The 14,323-nt window shown below is 44.3% G+C and overlaps 1 protein-coding gene across 7 annotated transcripts in view; it reads right to left on the reverse strand.

The window, feature by feature from the left end:
- Positions 1-1,691: 1,691 nt before the first annotated feature.
- Positions 1,692-14,323, reverse strand: part of epha7 (eph receptor A7) — a 52,894-nt gene continuing 40,262 nt past the window's right edge. The window contains exons 6-17 of one of the 7 annotated variants that reach the window (XM_048250224.1): positions 11,419-11,543; positions 10,327-10,495; positions 9,760-9,868; positions 8,742-8,797; positions 6,832-6,945; positions 6,192-6,377; positions 6,011-6,072; positions 5,659-5,868; positions 5,216-5,365; positions 3,348-3,541; positions 2,370-2,525; positions 1,692-2,028 (exon numbers count right to left, since the gene is read on the reverse strand). In XM_048250224.1, coding sequence (XP_048106181.1) covers positions 1,914-2,028; positions 2,370-2,525; positions 3,348-3,541; positions 5,216-5,365; positions 5,659-5,868; positions 6,011-6,072; positions 6,192-6,377; positions 6,832-6,945; positions 8,742-8,797; positions 9,760-9,868; positions 10,327-10,495; positions 11,419-11,543 — 1,646 coding nt within the window. In that variant the 3' untranslated portion in view covers positions 1,692-1,913. Of the gene's footprint in view, positions 2,029-2,369; positions 2,526-3,347; positions 3,542-5,215; positions 5,432-5,658; positions 5,869-6,010; positions 6,073-6,191; positions 6,378-6,831; positions 6,958-8,741; positions 8,798-9,723; positions 9,869-10,326; positions 10,496-11,418; positions 11,544-14,323 lie in introns of all 7 variants that reach the window. The other 6 variants (XM_048250220.1, XM_048250222.1, XM_048250219.1 and 3 more) reach the window with 6 other exon arrangements.

A 14,323-nucleotide genomic window follows, 5' to 3' on the forward strand; every position in this document is an offset into this window, starting at 1 on the left:
TTAGCGTTATTACATTGCACAAAGGCCTGGACAGACAGCGGTAAACCGTGAACCGATCAGTGGTGGCTCTCTTGTTGATTAGCTGACATCGCACAACACAGCACAATTTTGTCATTATCATCCTTCTCAGACAATTAAAAATCCTTTAATTTAAGGGGTGAAAATATTCTCAAACAGCAAGAAAGCACAGCAGTCACTTGAGATGCCCCTGGGGCTAGGTTAGCATCAAGGCATGCCATCTCACTCACAGAATAATATAATGTAATTAGAGTGCTGTTTCTCGTGTTGCTAACAAATATTTGCTGATTTGGAGAGCCGGCCCAGTTGTATGACTTCCTCTAGGCACCCTTGCGTTCGGTAGAGCTTATCTGAAATGGAGCTTCCACTGGCGCCTTCCAAGCACTTGAGTATGTTTGTAAAAACCACAGCACCTGGCTGCAGCAGAGGAGGCTCGTTCCTGGCTGGGGAAAGTTATTGCTGTGTGGGCATCCTCTGTCCTACTCAAGCTCCCTCCTAATACTCCTCCACTGAAAGTGTCATTATACTTGATTCAATTTGTTCAAGTTCAGGACAAAAGCGTCAAAACTGGGAAACCATCAACTATGCAAAAAGAAGAAATTCAGCCCATTTCGAGAAATACTTCAGCCACTCCAACACCGACAACAGTTGAAACATTTTGTAAATGTACTAGAACATTAAGGCAGTACTACTTCAACACTTTCACTGATTCACTGATTCAAAGAATCACAAATGTAATACATGGCAAAGACCTTTTTTGCTTTCAGGTAATAGTGGCCAAATATTTAACTAAAACAAACACAAATAAACAAAAATGAAATAAAAACAATTAGTGCTATTTTTTAAAACTATTTCATTTCTCTAAGTGAAAAACTGAAAGAAAGGTACTGTGTACTCCATATGATGGAATAATAAGGTGGTAAACATAAAGATGGATATTGCTACTTGGACATGGGGCTTTCACAGTAACAGAAGCTTTACATTGGTATTGTAATAACTCCAGGGGTTACACAAACACAGTTCAAGACTGTGTTACTTCAAAATAGGACCATGTGTGTCAAACGCAGCCATCAAAACCACTGTGTAAAGTTTCAACTAAAGTGAGTTACGAATTGCAGTACCTGAACTAACGCCAGGGGGGGAAACTATTCACAACAAATACTTCAATCGTTAGAGTATGACACATGACACACTGGTCATTTTATGGTATCACTGAATCCTCCTTCCCATGTAGGAACTCTTACCCTGTTATCAAGCCAAAGGAAAATGGAAAACTAGATAAGAAACCAAATGAAGATGTACCATTAACACCACACTATATCAGAGTGGTTAGCATATCAAAACAAAGAGACTTAAGAAGATATTCATTAAACCACTCTTTTTTTCTGTGTTGTTTTTTGTGTGTTGTGTATTTTCTTTTACCATAAAGTCATAGTTTAAGTAAAAGTCTGTATTGATGTTTGCACAAATAAACCTCATAAAGATAAAGAAACAAGATCAAACGCATCAAACTAGTGTTCAGAGGCTCTGTCTCCTCTTGATAAACTCCTCCACGTCCCTCAGAGCCCTGCACGTGTCCATGTCCACTGCATGTCTCTCGCTCGCTCTGTCTCTCTCTCCCTCCATCTGGGCGTCCTCTCCTCTGCTCCCTCCTGCTCTTTAGCGAGGGGGGGCAAATCCTTTGCCAAAGTACAAAGGAATGATTTTCTTTTTGTTCATTCCGAAGATCCAGAGTAAGAGCGACGACGAAGACGACGACAAAGAAAAAAGCACAACGTTTTGTCCGTATTGATTATCCTCGGTGGTGCCTGAGTGAGCGAGGGCTCCGGGTGTCCCCTGACGCCCTCCCCGCTGTCCCCCACGGGCCCAGGAGGGTGCGCGACCGGCCGCTCTCGTCACACCTGGATTCCGGTGCCGTGGAGGTGCAGCATCTGGGCCCTCATAGTCTGTATGCTGCTCATGATCTTCTTCTGATGGCCCACTAAAGTGATCCCCAAGCTCATCACATCCCTGGAGGAGGAGGAGGAGGACACACACACGGTCATAAATCACACAGCCGGACCATGGCGCCAGCAGCAGCAGGATTTATATAGCCCCGATATTTCATTAATGAGGAGAGAAAGGCCTGGGACTAAAACTGAACTAAATGACATGCATGCTCATGGACTAAAGTGCTGAAGACTAAAAAAGCGGCCCCTCTTCCTCCGTGTCAGAGCGGAGGGGAGAGAAATGGCCGCTGATGAAATTCCTCTCGACAGCTATCTGAAAGTTAACCACGCGTTTAATGGTGGCAGACTTTGCTGTGGGGATACGGTTGGATTTAAAAGGGCAGCTACAAAACACCCACTTACTCGATCGTCATCCTTGCCACTGATTCCAGAGAGCTGTAGCCAGCCGCGGTCAAGTTGTCTTTGTATCTCTCCATCTTGATGGCTTCCAACCAGTCTCCCACCGAGCGGAAAGTGGTGAAGTCTGGTGTGCTCTGGTCTAGGAGGGGACTGATGGGCCTGAGCAGGAAGATCACAGAGAGATTGTTAATGTCACATCAGCAAATCATGAAAAAAATCATCCTCAAATGAGCTAAACAGGAAACAAAATACAGTGATTAGCAGCCGACACCCCGGAGAGCTACAGCACAAATTGTGACAGGAAGCTTTAAGTTTTATTAAGTGAGAAAATTGACATCTAATTTAATTTGTAGGTGAAATGTGTTTTTTCCCCCTCTAACTGAGTCTAGTTAAATAAATAAAGGAATCATCTCAGTCTGACAAAGGCAGTAAGCCTTCCGTTTTGAAATCCATTCTTCTCTTATGTCCTTAATTTCACATGAGGGAAAAATGTTTCGACTGTAAATAGATTTCATCTGAAAAATGTCACTGCAGGGTTCCCACAGAAGTCTTGGGGACTCATTACAGGGATTGATTTAAAAGCCCTGCTATTGACCATAAAGCCATGGAAGCAGCTTTGCCATTATTGATTCTCTGGCATTTATCTCTCATCTTTAAACCTCAGGAGATAAATCAGCTGCTGGATGCTTTGGATTGTTCTCTAATGAAGTTACATACAAATAACTAGAAAACACACACACACACACGCACACACACACACACATACACTCACACACACATGCACACACACCCACACACACACACACACACACACACACAGACACACACACACACACACACACACACACACACACACACACACACTCAAGTAAAAACCACAAGCCTTGTTTAGGTCTGCACCCCATAAAAATCACAGCACCCTTCATTTAACTGAAGAATATAGCACTAACAAAGACATTAGAGGAGGAGAATCATTCTTACCTCGTACATGTTCCCATCGGAGTCTTTAAAGTACTAGGATTGCGAATCATTTTATCAAGGATGCCAACTATTTGATCAAATTTGGGTCGATCTGCCCGGTCCTTCTGCCAGCAGTCAAGCATCAGCTGATGTAGGCCTGGAGGGCAGTCCATGGGTGCGGGCAGCCGATAGCCTTCCTCAATTGCCTTTATAACCTTCAAGACCCAAAGCAGAAAGATCTGCGGTTAGTGCTCATTACTACCAAATTACCGTCCATTTCAGCAGGATCCCTCTATTCTCAAAGCCATTACATCCTTTAATCAAGCACTTTGTAAACAGCCACCTCTCTGAGTATCATTCTTTGGTGTTTTCACCAATTACAAACTTCTGGGCAAAAAGTACCAGCTGTGATTGCTCTCTGTCAGCTTATTACAGTGAAATGACTGCAAGCTTGAAGATCAACTCTTCCAATATTCAAATGGCTGACTAACGCAGGCAGCACTACTCTGTGTGAGTGTGTGAGTGTGTGAGTGTGTGTGTGTGTGTGTGTGTGTGTGTCTGCGTGTGCAGCAGAAGTGGATGTGTGGAGCAGCTGTCCACACCTGTCACAGCTCTGGAAGTCCCTCTAGTTAATTAAGCGCAGGCTTGCAGAGCTCTCCCTAGATGATTCCACCACCCACTACAGCACTCCAGAACCTGAACTAAGTTCTGCCTGCAGTCATTATCAGCTGAATGACTGATGAAATATGTTTAGTCAACGCAAAAATAGTAACAATAGATACATAAGCCTTATCGCTATAAATACCAAAGCCCCTTGCCATGTGTTTTGTTAAAAGTCAATATTGTACCCTAATAATACACATATTTAATGATAGGAAAATATGAGGAATAAAGGCTGCTCTTTTTTTCTGAAGTCCAGAAATCGTCTTTCAGCCAGACGGCTCAAGTTTGTTTATTTTGTGCACATATTCATCTGCAATGCCTGTCATGTCTTTTCAAACAAGACTGAGCTATGGAGAGAGAAGTGTCAAAACAGTGAAAGTGTTGGGGAAATGTAAATATTTCTCCTCTTTTGCATCCCCAGTGGAACTCCTTGCCAGCCTCCTGACAGTGAACAAAAATTTCTGACAGTGATGTCTGCCGAGTCTCAGAATGTCATATAATCCCACTTAGAGACGCCAGTCGCGCAGCTTATTAATATCAGATGGATGCTGCTCCACCAACAGGTAGCAAAACGCTAAACGGATAAATTAGGCTTAGTCCCACAGATAAAGGGTGTTTGTATGGTGAGCCCCTCTGTACTTTTCCAAAAGAACGAGCCTAACTGGGCAGCATACACAAGGCAAGTGCTCTCAAACAGTGCAGGATTAAAATACTTTGACTCATAAACGCTGTCTGCACCATGGAGGAATTTCAATTTGCTCGTGCTGTGATCAGCATGATGAGTGGAACGGCAAAGCTTATCTGTCCCAACTGAAGTCGGGACAAAACAATGTCCGTCCATTCAGCGAGACAGGGTTGGGCAGCAGCTGAACTTGATAGCTGTGAAATGGCGGCCATATTCTAATGAGAAATTTTAATCACAGTATCTTTGCTCATTATAACTGGGTTAAGGGTCTTTGTAAGTCCCTGCTCAAATACAGAATGTAAACGAGAGCCATTTCTGTAACTGGTAGTGTTTAAACTGAATGTAAACATCCCAAAATGAAGTCATTGCTTAGATTTTCCTTGGAAGGATTAAATGTTTCCAGAGCTCTGAATTTGATCATGATCTTATGGCAATCCATATTTCTTGCACTTGTTTTTAAGTAAAACCAAGTTGAAAAAACATAAGTTGATATCATTTTTGTTTTTGGTATGTGTAATAAAGAAGTTAGCTTTCTACTCACATCTTGATTGGACATATCCCAATAAGGCCTCTCCCCATAGGACATGACCTCCCACATGACAATGCCGTAACTCCACACATCGCTAGCGGATGTGAATTTACGGTACTGGATGGCCTCCGTTGCTGTCCACCGAACTGGTATTTTCCCACCCTGTTCAGTAAAACGCAGGTCAGTGGCAGGAGTAAAGATCAAATTCATTATATCCTGCATCTTCCCCTAAAACATCAATTAGAAAGAGTTAGAACGCAGCATGGGGCATTAATATCAGTCCAGAAGAAACATTGCCTAGGCTCGGCATGCTCTGCATATTGAATGGAAGCAGGCAAGCATGCTGCTATGTGTTGATCCTCTTCCTCCTTCATTTGCATGCATTTACTTGGCTATTCTGAGATCATGCGCAGGAGGGGAATGGAGCGGTGCGAGCGCTGGCGTAATTGACTCACCGCTGTTGTGTAGACAGCCTCGGGATCGTCGTCTATCACTCTTGACAGGCCAAAGTCAGACACTTTACATACGAGATTGCTGTTGACAAGGATGTTGCGCGCTGCCAGATCTCGATGGACGTAGCCCATATCGGAGAGGTATCTCATTCCCGCTGCGATGCCTCTCAGCATGCCCACCAACTGGATGACGGTGAATTGACCGTCATGTTTCTGCACAAGCAAAGCAGACACATTGGCGTATGCATTCAATGTGTCAGGATGAGAGGCATTTGTCAATTAGGATATGTGACAGTTTTCATCATACAGTACCAGTAGGAATCTACCTATGTGACAACTTCCTGTATGAACTTACCCTAAGGAAGCCATCTAATGAGCCATTTTCCATGTATTCAATTACAATCATCACTGGCTTTCCTGCAAAAAAAAATGTTAATTCAATTATTTCATCCACATATTCCTCTACTGGAGAGTTGCCTTACACACTGCCATCATGCAAAAGGCATATGAGAGTAAATCGTGTTGGTATTACTAACCTCTGGTCACCACTCCCTCCAAGTGAACCACATTAGGGTGGTCAAACTGGCCCATGATGCTGGCCTCGCAGAGGAAGTCTCGCCTCTGCTTCTCTGTGTAGCCCACCTTGAGAGTTTTAATGGCCACCGGCGAGTCCCGCTTCCCCGGGAGCTTCAGGCGCCCGCTGCACACTTCTCCAAACTCCCCTAGCCGAGGGAAAACAGCACCATTGTCACTTCTGGGCGGGTGAATGTCTCAGCAAAATTCCAATTGAGTGGTTATGACTGTGGCTGGGTAAATAATATGGCACGCTAAAGTCTGATCCAAACAAACAAACACCCTGAACATGCCTGCTAGAGCGAGCATTATACATTCCCAAAACACACACACACACACACACTGATTTATACTTCAGGCACACTTCTAAAGCCAATGTGACAGCAATTTATCAGCGCGGGGCATCTTTGTTTGCACCAGTGTTCTACGAGCGCTGGAACTCATACTAATGACAATGAGCATTTTTCTGCATGCACACACATTATCAATAAACAGGAGGGAGACAGTGTTCTCATTGAAGGTGTAAATATTTGGCTGTCAGAGTGATATACGAGCGCTGGGGACGGTTAAACGCAAAGCCAGAGCAACAAGAGACAGCCTCACCTGCTCCAATCACCCGCTCAATCTTAATGCACGACGCATCCAGCTCCTTGGCAAATTGATGGACAGCCCTGTTTGGGTCCTCGTAGGTTTCAGGGTCAATGTATGTTTTGGTGCCTGGAAATTTAACTGTAGAAGGGTAAGAGGATTACTGTTACGATTAAATATGCACACGGTTCCCTGTGGGTCTGACAGCTGCACAATTGCAGAGGGCAGCTGGTCAGAAGGAATTACTGAACAGTTTGATGACAGAGAATAATGTGTCAAAAGGGCTTTCTGACACAGGCACAAAGACCATTTATTTCCCCCCACAATAGCAAGATACAAAACATTCATAACACCTCAAAGCCGGCTGAGCATTCAGATTAGTACTAAGACATTACCTGCAACAAGATTACACTGTACCTATCCTATACTGTGTACATTTATGGCAGCAAAATATATGGAATTACATGGTAATTTTTTGTATAATACTGTACATATTGCTTATATTTTCTAAAGATGTTCATCCTTGTAATGGCAGTAGAAATGTTCAAGGGTACATGCAGCCAACTACAGAGAAAAATTGCTTTGGTAATAAATCTACTCTCATTTCAAGTATCCTTGAAAAAATAAAATAAATAAAAATGAAGGCGTCCAGAAGTCCAGGAAAGTCTACTTTACAACATTATAATCTCTTTCAGGGAACTATATAAAGAGCAATGACACTGGGGAATAAATCACACGTCAACGTTAATAGCACAACCCATTTGATCAGAGGCAAGCCCATCACATTAACCAAGAACAGAGAAGAAAAAAAACAACACTTTAAAACTGCTAAATGAGCTGAAGACTTGGCCTGTAATTAGATTACTAATCAGCTCGACGCACAGGGCTGGTGAAGCCGACAGACTAATATCCTCTGGGCCCTTGAGAAGTATGTTGGCCGATCCAGTAACATAAACACGGCCTCATTGTGCTCCAGCAAGGCGTGATGGCAGCTGATATTTCCCTCCACGCGCGCCTATAATTGCTTCGTCCATCCCAGCTGTCACTGGATCTGATAGGAGACATCTTATCAGAGCCCTCCCCCCCTTTTTGTGGCAGACAAATTGGGTCTACACGTGGAATTTATACACTATCTGGCTTCTGTCGGCCGGCCCGTGTGTCGTCGTTTAATATCGCCGAGCACCACTCCTTATGAGCCACCGCCGCGCAGGCTTGTTTGTGTCTTAGGTCGGGCTTGTTTTTTCAACGCCAGGACTTGCACAATCCTGCGCTCGATCTGGCAGGCGCTTAGCGGCTTTGGATGTGAGCGCAGCGAGCGGGGCCAGGGCTTGGTAGCCGCACGGTGTGCCACCCTGACCCTTTGTTTCCGAATCAGTAGTTGGCCTACAGCGCTGATCATTACAGCAGGGCTGGGGAGACTGCAGCTGTATCTCCTGGGGCATCATTACCAGTGTGTGTGTGTGTGTGTGTGTGTGTGTGTGTGTGTGTGTGTGGGTATATGTTTCTGTACAAGCGTAAGCGTGTGTGAGCAAGCATCTGTACACGACAGAGAATCCTGCTGCAACATGAGAACTTGGATGGAGTACTCTTTGCAGAACACCTCTCAACTCCTAAGTGACAAACTCATTTTTCTAACATAACCATGTAGACTGCATGGAATGAGGCTTCTGTGACCTTTCTACTGTTCTGGAAATGTTCACTTCTCTGGACATGATTCACTTGCATGTCTTTGTAGCTTGGGGATGTGGTTTGTCACTGTACCATAATCTGACATTTAAAATAACACACAAAGATGTTGGACTGACTTAAGAGCTTTGATGAGACAGTCATAACATATCAAAAGCAATTAGATGTGTTACAATGGCTCCTGCCTATAAAGAGCTAGCGGAAGAAAGAGTAAGCCCACGAGAATCTGGATGACTCACATTGGAAGTAGAGCTCCTCGTCCCCTTCCTGGTCGGCCTTGCTGTAGCCACAATGCCTTTGAAAAGAGAGAAGACATTAAAGAAATGAACTGGTGTTACATGTAACAATGCCACAGGGTTATCTGCAGTTCAGGCCTTAATGGCAGCAGTGAAATGCAGTAAGCATCTTTCAGAAGCCGCCGCAGTACTGACAGCAGTGCTCCATTGACTGTTGTGGGGTCTTTAGGAAAAAAAAAACAAGTATGACTATGCCTTATCAACTACATCTGATCGACCCCATAGTAAAAGTATCAAACCCAGCATGCTAAGAAATAGATGTAGCAGCACTCTGGAGTGTATTAAGGTAATGACTGTGCCCCGAGGCATGAAATCATTTTACAAGGTTTGCACTTTGATAGTTCACTGGGAAATTGATTGCGCTGCAGTAGTGAGGCACAAGTGATAGCCATGCGTCTTGGTAATAAGATAAATACATCCCATAATAGATCAAGAAAAGGGGCAAGACAATACACATATGCATCAGCATTTCCATCTTTCATGCTAGGCCTCCCACAACAAAATGGCCGACACAGTGATGAAATGATATATGGGACGAACTCCACGAAAGAAAAAAAATGTGAGGATGAAGATGGGGAGATTGACAGGTATGAGAGATGGCTGATGAAGAAATGGGCAAAAGGCCAGAGCCCATGTTGGACCTGACACTGGAGTATATGATCATATTGCAGGGTCATTACACTGACCGAAGAAACCAAGACACCATTCTTTTCAAAGCAATTCTTCCCTGATAATGGCTCCATTAGACAAAAAAAAAAAAAAAAGTCATGCAAAAATGGTGTTTTGTGCACAGTGAGAGGGCTGGTAAATAACACATCACAATCCATTACCACAGCATGCCACAGATGATGGGTGTGTGTATGGACTCCATGGCTACGGAGGCCTGTGACTGACAGAAAGACTAATTGACAGAGCAGAGACTCACAGCAGCGGAGAGTCAATGGGGCCCGCGAGAGCGTACCTTCTCCCAATGATGAAGCCGAACACCATGAACACCAGGATGATGGTCCCCGCAACGGCCACCACTGCGATGATGATGACGGGGTTCTGCTCACTGGATACAATGGTGGCTGAGTGGGGGAGCACACAAAGAGACACACACAAAAAAACGTCCAATTATTTGTTGTAAGAAAAGTATACTGGGTGCCAGTCATCCGGCAAGAACCTGTTAACGTGATAACCCCTTTCTCGTCCTTCTGGGGAGGGGAGCGCGAACGGACTGCTTCTATTTTTGGGAACCCTGCCTGAGCAGTTCTAGTGTTTCAGAAAGTGGGCTTAATAGTCCCACATGGAAATGTCGGTGCCCTTCATTTGAAACAATGACACATTCAGGTTGAATTGTTTCCCATTTAGAATCATTTTAGTAGCTAAAGACCACTAGCATTTGCATACTGCTGAGATTTCACATTATTTGTTTATCCAGGCTAGTGTCTCACTGTGAAAATGTACATTTATAAATAAAACAATGATGATATCTATTAAATATAATAGAAATGTTTTTTGTTTTTTTGTGTTGTTCTGAAAGTACCTGCTGGCTCTTCTTTCGTGGTGACCTCTAGACGCGGCCCAAAGGTGCCATAACCCGCGGCGGTGAATGCCCGGATCTGAAACACGTATGCTGTGCTTGGCTTCAGGTTGTTTACTGTAGCTGATGTTGACTTTGATTTCACCGTGGAGTAGATGCGATCCTTCTGATCCTTTACAAAGGAAAAGAGGAAAAAATATGATTTACAGCAGCACATATACCTTTTTTTGGGAGAAACTTTTGCAAAAATTCACCTTAAGCAAGAAACAAAGTTTTAAATCAATGGTACTTCAGCAGATAAAAAAAAAAAAAAACAATATGATTCTCCCATTCACTTGCAACTTAAGTAAAGAAATAGTGAACAAAACATCTCCCTTTACCAACAGGACAAGTAAGACATACAGCCGTAGTAAACTTGTTTGCTGCCACAGGTAACCACCGTAAAAAACACTGTGTATTTCATCTGTAAGACATTTGTCCAGCAAAACCCAAATGGCGTACCCAAACCTCTGTGGAGTGAAGTCATGCTTGTTTCCAATTTTACAGCTGGGCGGACTACAGCCACAGTACATGACACAGTAGGCTGAGTCCCTGGGGCCCGAGGCTCCAGCCAAAAAGGGCGAGCAGCAGGTCTTTTGATTTCAAGTGCAAACCAGCAACCCCTCTCCCTGACTATCCACGGAGTCTCGTCTCCATCCGTACATCTGTAAGCGTGGCAGCACTCTGCTGTACAATGCCACTGTGAGTCTACTTGAGAAACAAGCTGACTGTGGGCTGGTGTGTGTATGAGCGGGGAGAGGGTGAAGGAGCAATGACTAATTAAAATCTTATGAGTGTCTCAGTGTGCATTGCAGTTACAGAATGAAGAGTATGTTTTCTGCAGCTGGTATAGTCTTACTCTCCGGAGGACTGACATGGACTGCACAATGACAGGTTGGCAAAAACAGGGCGAAAGAGAATCCTGCAGGGGGGAAGGGGATCTGGAAAAACAGACTTGCTCTTGCACACAAACACACGCAACAAAACATGCACGTACAAGCCAAACACTCCTTCACACACGCCTAGTATAACATTAATGTGAGGGCAGCTACTCACCTTCTCGTAGTACTTGATCTCGTACTCGGTGATGACTCCGTTGGGCTGCTGGGGCTCCAGCCAGGAGAGCTGGATGCTCCGCTGCTGGACACTCTCCTTGATGACCTCGCTGACCTGTGACGGGGCTGTTGGAACAACACAAGAGACGACGCTCGTCAATAGGAGCCTGCCAAGCTAGCTGCTCCTGCCCAGCCACCCGAGCCCGAGACAGTCAGCAGGACCAATCAGCCCCATGCCGAGCCAGCCGCGACTCCGCCATAAACAGACCCCCAACAATGCACGCCACCCACCCCCCCAACCCCCCCCCCCCCCATCCCCTCTGCTTCTGACAATCTGATGAATATTCACACGGCTGCCTCTCAGGGTTTACGCCTTATAATGGAAATTTCAATTACAGTGCAAACAGCGGAAGATAGCATTATCCCAGCCAGTGTAAAACTGCAATGTGTGGGCTTTGAATGACAATTAAGGCAAATTAATTCTGACGCTGGTAGTGGAGCAGGCAGCACTTATTCTCCCTCATGACAGATGCATTCAGGAAAAGCCATTTACAGAGATGTGTACCTGAAACCCCAGTGCCATAGTTTCTTGTATGACAATTATCTGTTTGCATTTTCAAAAGTTAGCTTCACCGTGTACAGTACCTGTATCACGGTGCCTCACAAACTATTATCATTATGCATGCCGAGTAGTATGCTTTGACAAGCTAATTGTTGAAAATCCAGTCATTTGAAACCATTTAGTCCCATGCACACGGCCACTATGTAACATGCTGGCAGAGGCTTTCAGACAGAACGAGGGCTGGAGGGATAGCATGCTCTTTTCTCCACTTCTGAAATAATTACAGGCCACATTCTCTAGCTACATATTACAATCTCCGGTTTAACATTACAACGGAAAAGTCCATGGAGAAAGGAGAGTTGGCCATGTCCTCTGGGCCATTAGAGAGCGTCCACCCTACAAAGCTATCTGTTGAGACACAGAGCAGTGCTCGCTGGGCGGGAAAAGAAAAAGTGTCCATTCTCTTGTGGGGTTTGGGTCTGCTGGAGGCTGAATGGACGGGTGATGTCTTCATGTCATGCTTAATGACCCGTAGGGAGCTGAGCGGTGTGGTCATGACATGAACTGACCTCAGATTTGTTTCTAAGATGACCCCACACTAATGACTCTGGCTGGATTAAATCCTCATTAGTGGTCGTCTGCGGCGCTGACAGTAATGCATACGCCAGGAAACACCAGAGACCTCAACAGTCAGCCATGTTTTGACATCTACCGCGTAATCCAACTAAAACAGTACAGTGCTGTATCCTAAGCAGTACGCCCCTAGACAATCCCCCCCCTCTCTCTTTCTCTCTCCCTCTCTCTCTCTCTCTCTCTCTGTTTCTTTCTCTCTCCTTGCTTGTCTTCTCCTGTTGACAAGCTCCCCATTTGAAAAGCTGAATCTTATACAAGGCCTGCGTCTGAATGTACAACTGCCAAAGATGCCTGAGCTTTGAGCAGTTTAGTGCTGGCACTTGCTTCCATTGCCTATCCAAATTCATTGTATGCACCAAGTGTCAATTACCCACCAAGGACTTGGGCAATGGGTGTAGGATCTGCAATTTAAAATGACATTGGTACAGATGAAAACACTTGTGCTGGCAGTAATTGGCCGTCTCTACATGTTGCTGTCTGTCACCTGACAATGCTGCCAGTTTGTTTGAGAGCTCTTGGATGGTTGTCTGAAGGCCACACACCTTCTGGTCACAAGAGAGGCAGAGTGATGGGAAGGCCAGAGAGAACCGGAGAAAACAAAGAGACTGAAATGATTGTGTGTGTGTGTGTGTGTGTGTGTGTGTGTGTGTGTGTGAGAGAGAGTCGGGGGGAGTAGAAAGACAGAAAGAGAATTAAAAGCAAAGAAAAACAAACAAACAAAGAAATAGAGAAAGAAAGAGAATGAAAAGCAAAGACAGAAAGAAAGAAAGAAAAAAGAAAGAGAGAAAGAAAGAGAGAAAGAAAGAGAGCGACACACTTAACCAGGACTGCGTATCCCCTTGTGTTTGTGACTGGGACACGGATGTTTAGAGGATCTGTTCTAAGCTCCAGGCTCATTCTTCCAGACTTCCCCACCAGTGCCAGGTACCAACAACTCATCCTGTGGATGAGGCACAATGTGCAAATACTTGAAATACCCAAATACTCTCAAGAGGTCAGAGGGTCTAGTTCTCACTTCTCGCTGTCAACTTCACTTACTGCCTCCACTCTCAGTCAGATCACCAAATCAGTCTTGTATTTGCACTTAAACATTATGAGCAGACATACTCCACAGACCATAAGAAGAAAAATAATTGAACCAGACAGATAGAGGCCCAGAATAAGTTCAAATTTAAAATAGGTGAGAAAGATGACCTGGGTTCATTATTATTATGGACTCCATAGTCAAAGCCCATTTCAGCGACTTCCTGTCTCTCCCCTGTGGATTATTTAGTGAAGACCATAGACCAGCCACTAATGACATACTTAACATTGTGGAGACCAGACCTCGCGCGCAGACACTTTTAACATACCTGAGGGGCTTAGTGTACCAGAAAATTTTATAATTGTTATGCCTGTCTTAAAGTAACTGTTTGGGGAAGAAGCATTTGTGCAATCATTCCGCAATATTAAACAACCTATTAGTGACCCCAACACCTCTCCTCTGTAAAGCTAATTCATTCAGAACCCTCGCTCTATCATGCCACTGCTTTGGAATACATTATGAATACATTACATTACATTACATTACATTACATTTGGCTGACGCTTTTTTAACCAAAGCGACTAACAACATGGTAAACAGTAAGTTTTAGAACAATTCTCACAATTTTAGGACAGTTTAAAAAAAAAAACACATTAGGAGTACAGTAAGAATAAGTCGCCGGTGAGT

The sequence above is a fragment of the Alosa alosa genome, chromosome 8 (genome assembly GCF_017589495.1).
Source record: "Alosa alosa isolate M-15738 ecotype Scorff River chromosome 8, AALO_Geno_1.1, whole genome shotgun sequence".
Taxonomy (NCBI): domain Eukaryota; kingdom Metazoa; phylum Chordata; class Actinopteri; order Clupeiformes; family Clupeidae; genus Alosa; species Alosa alosa.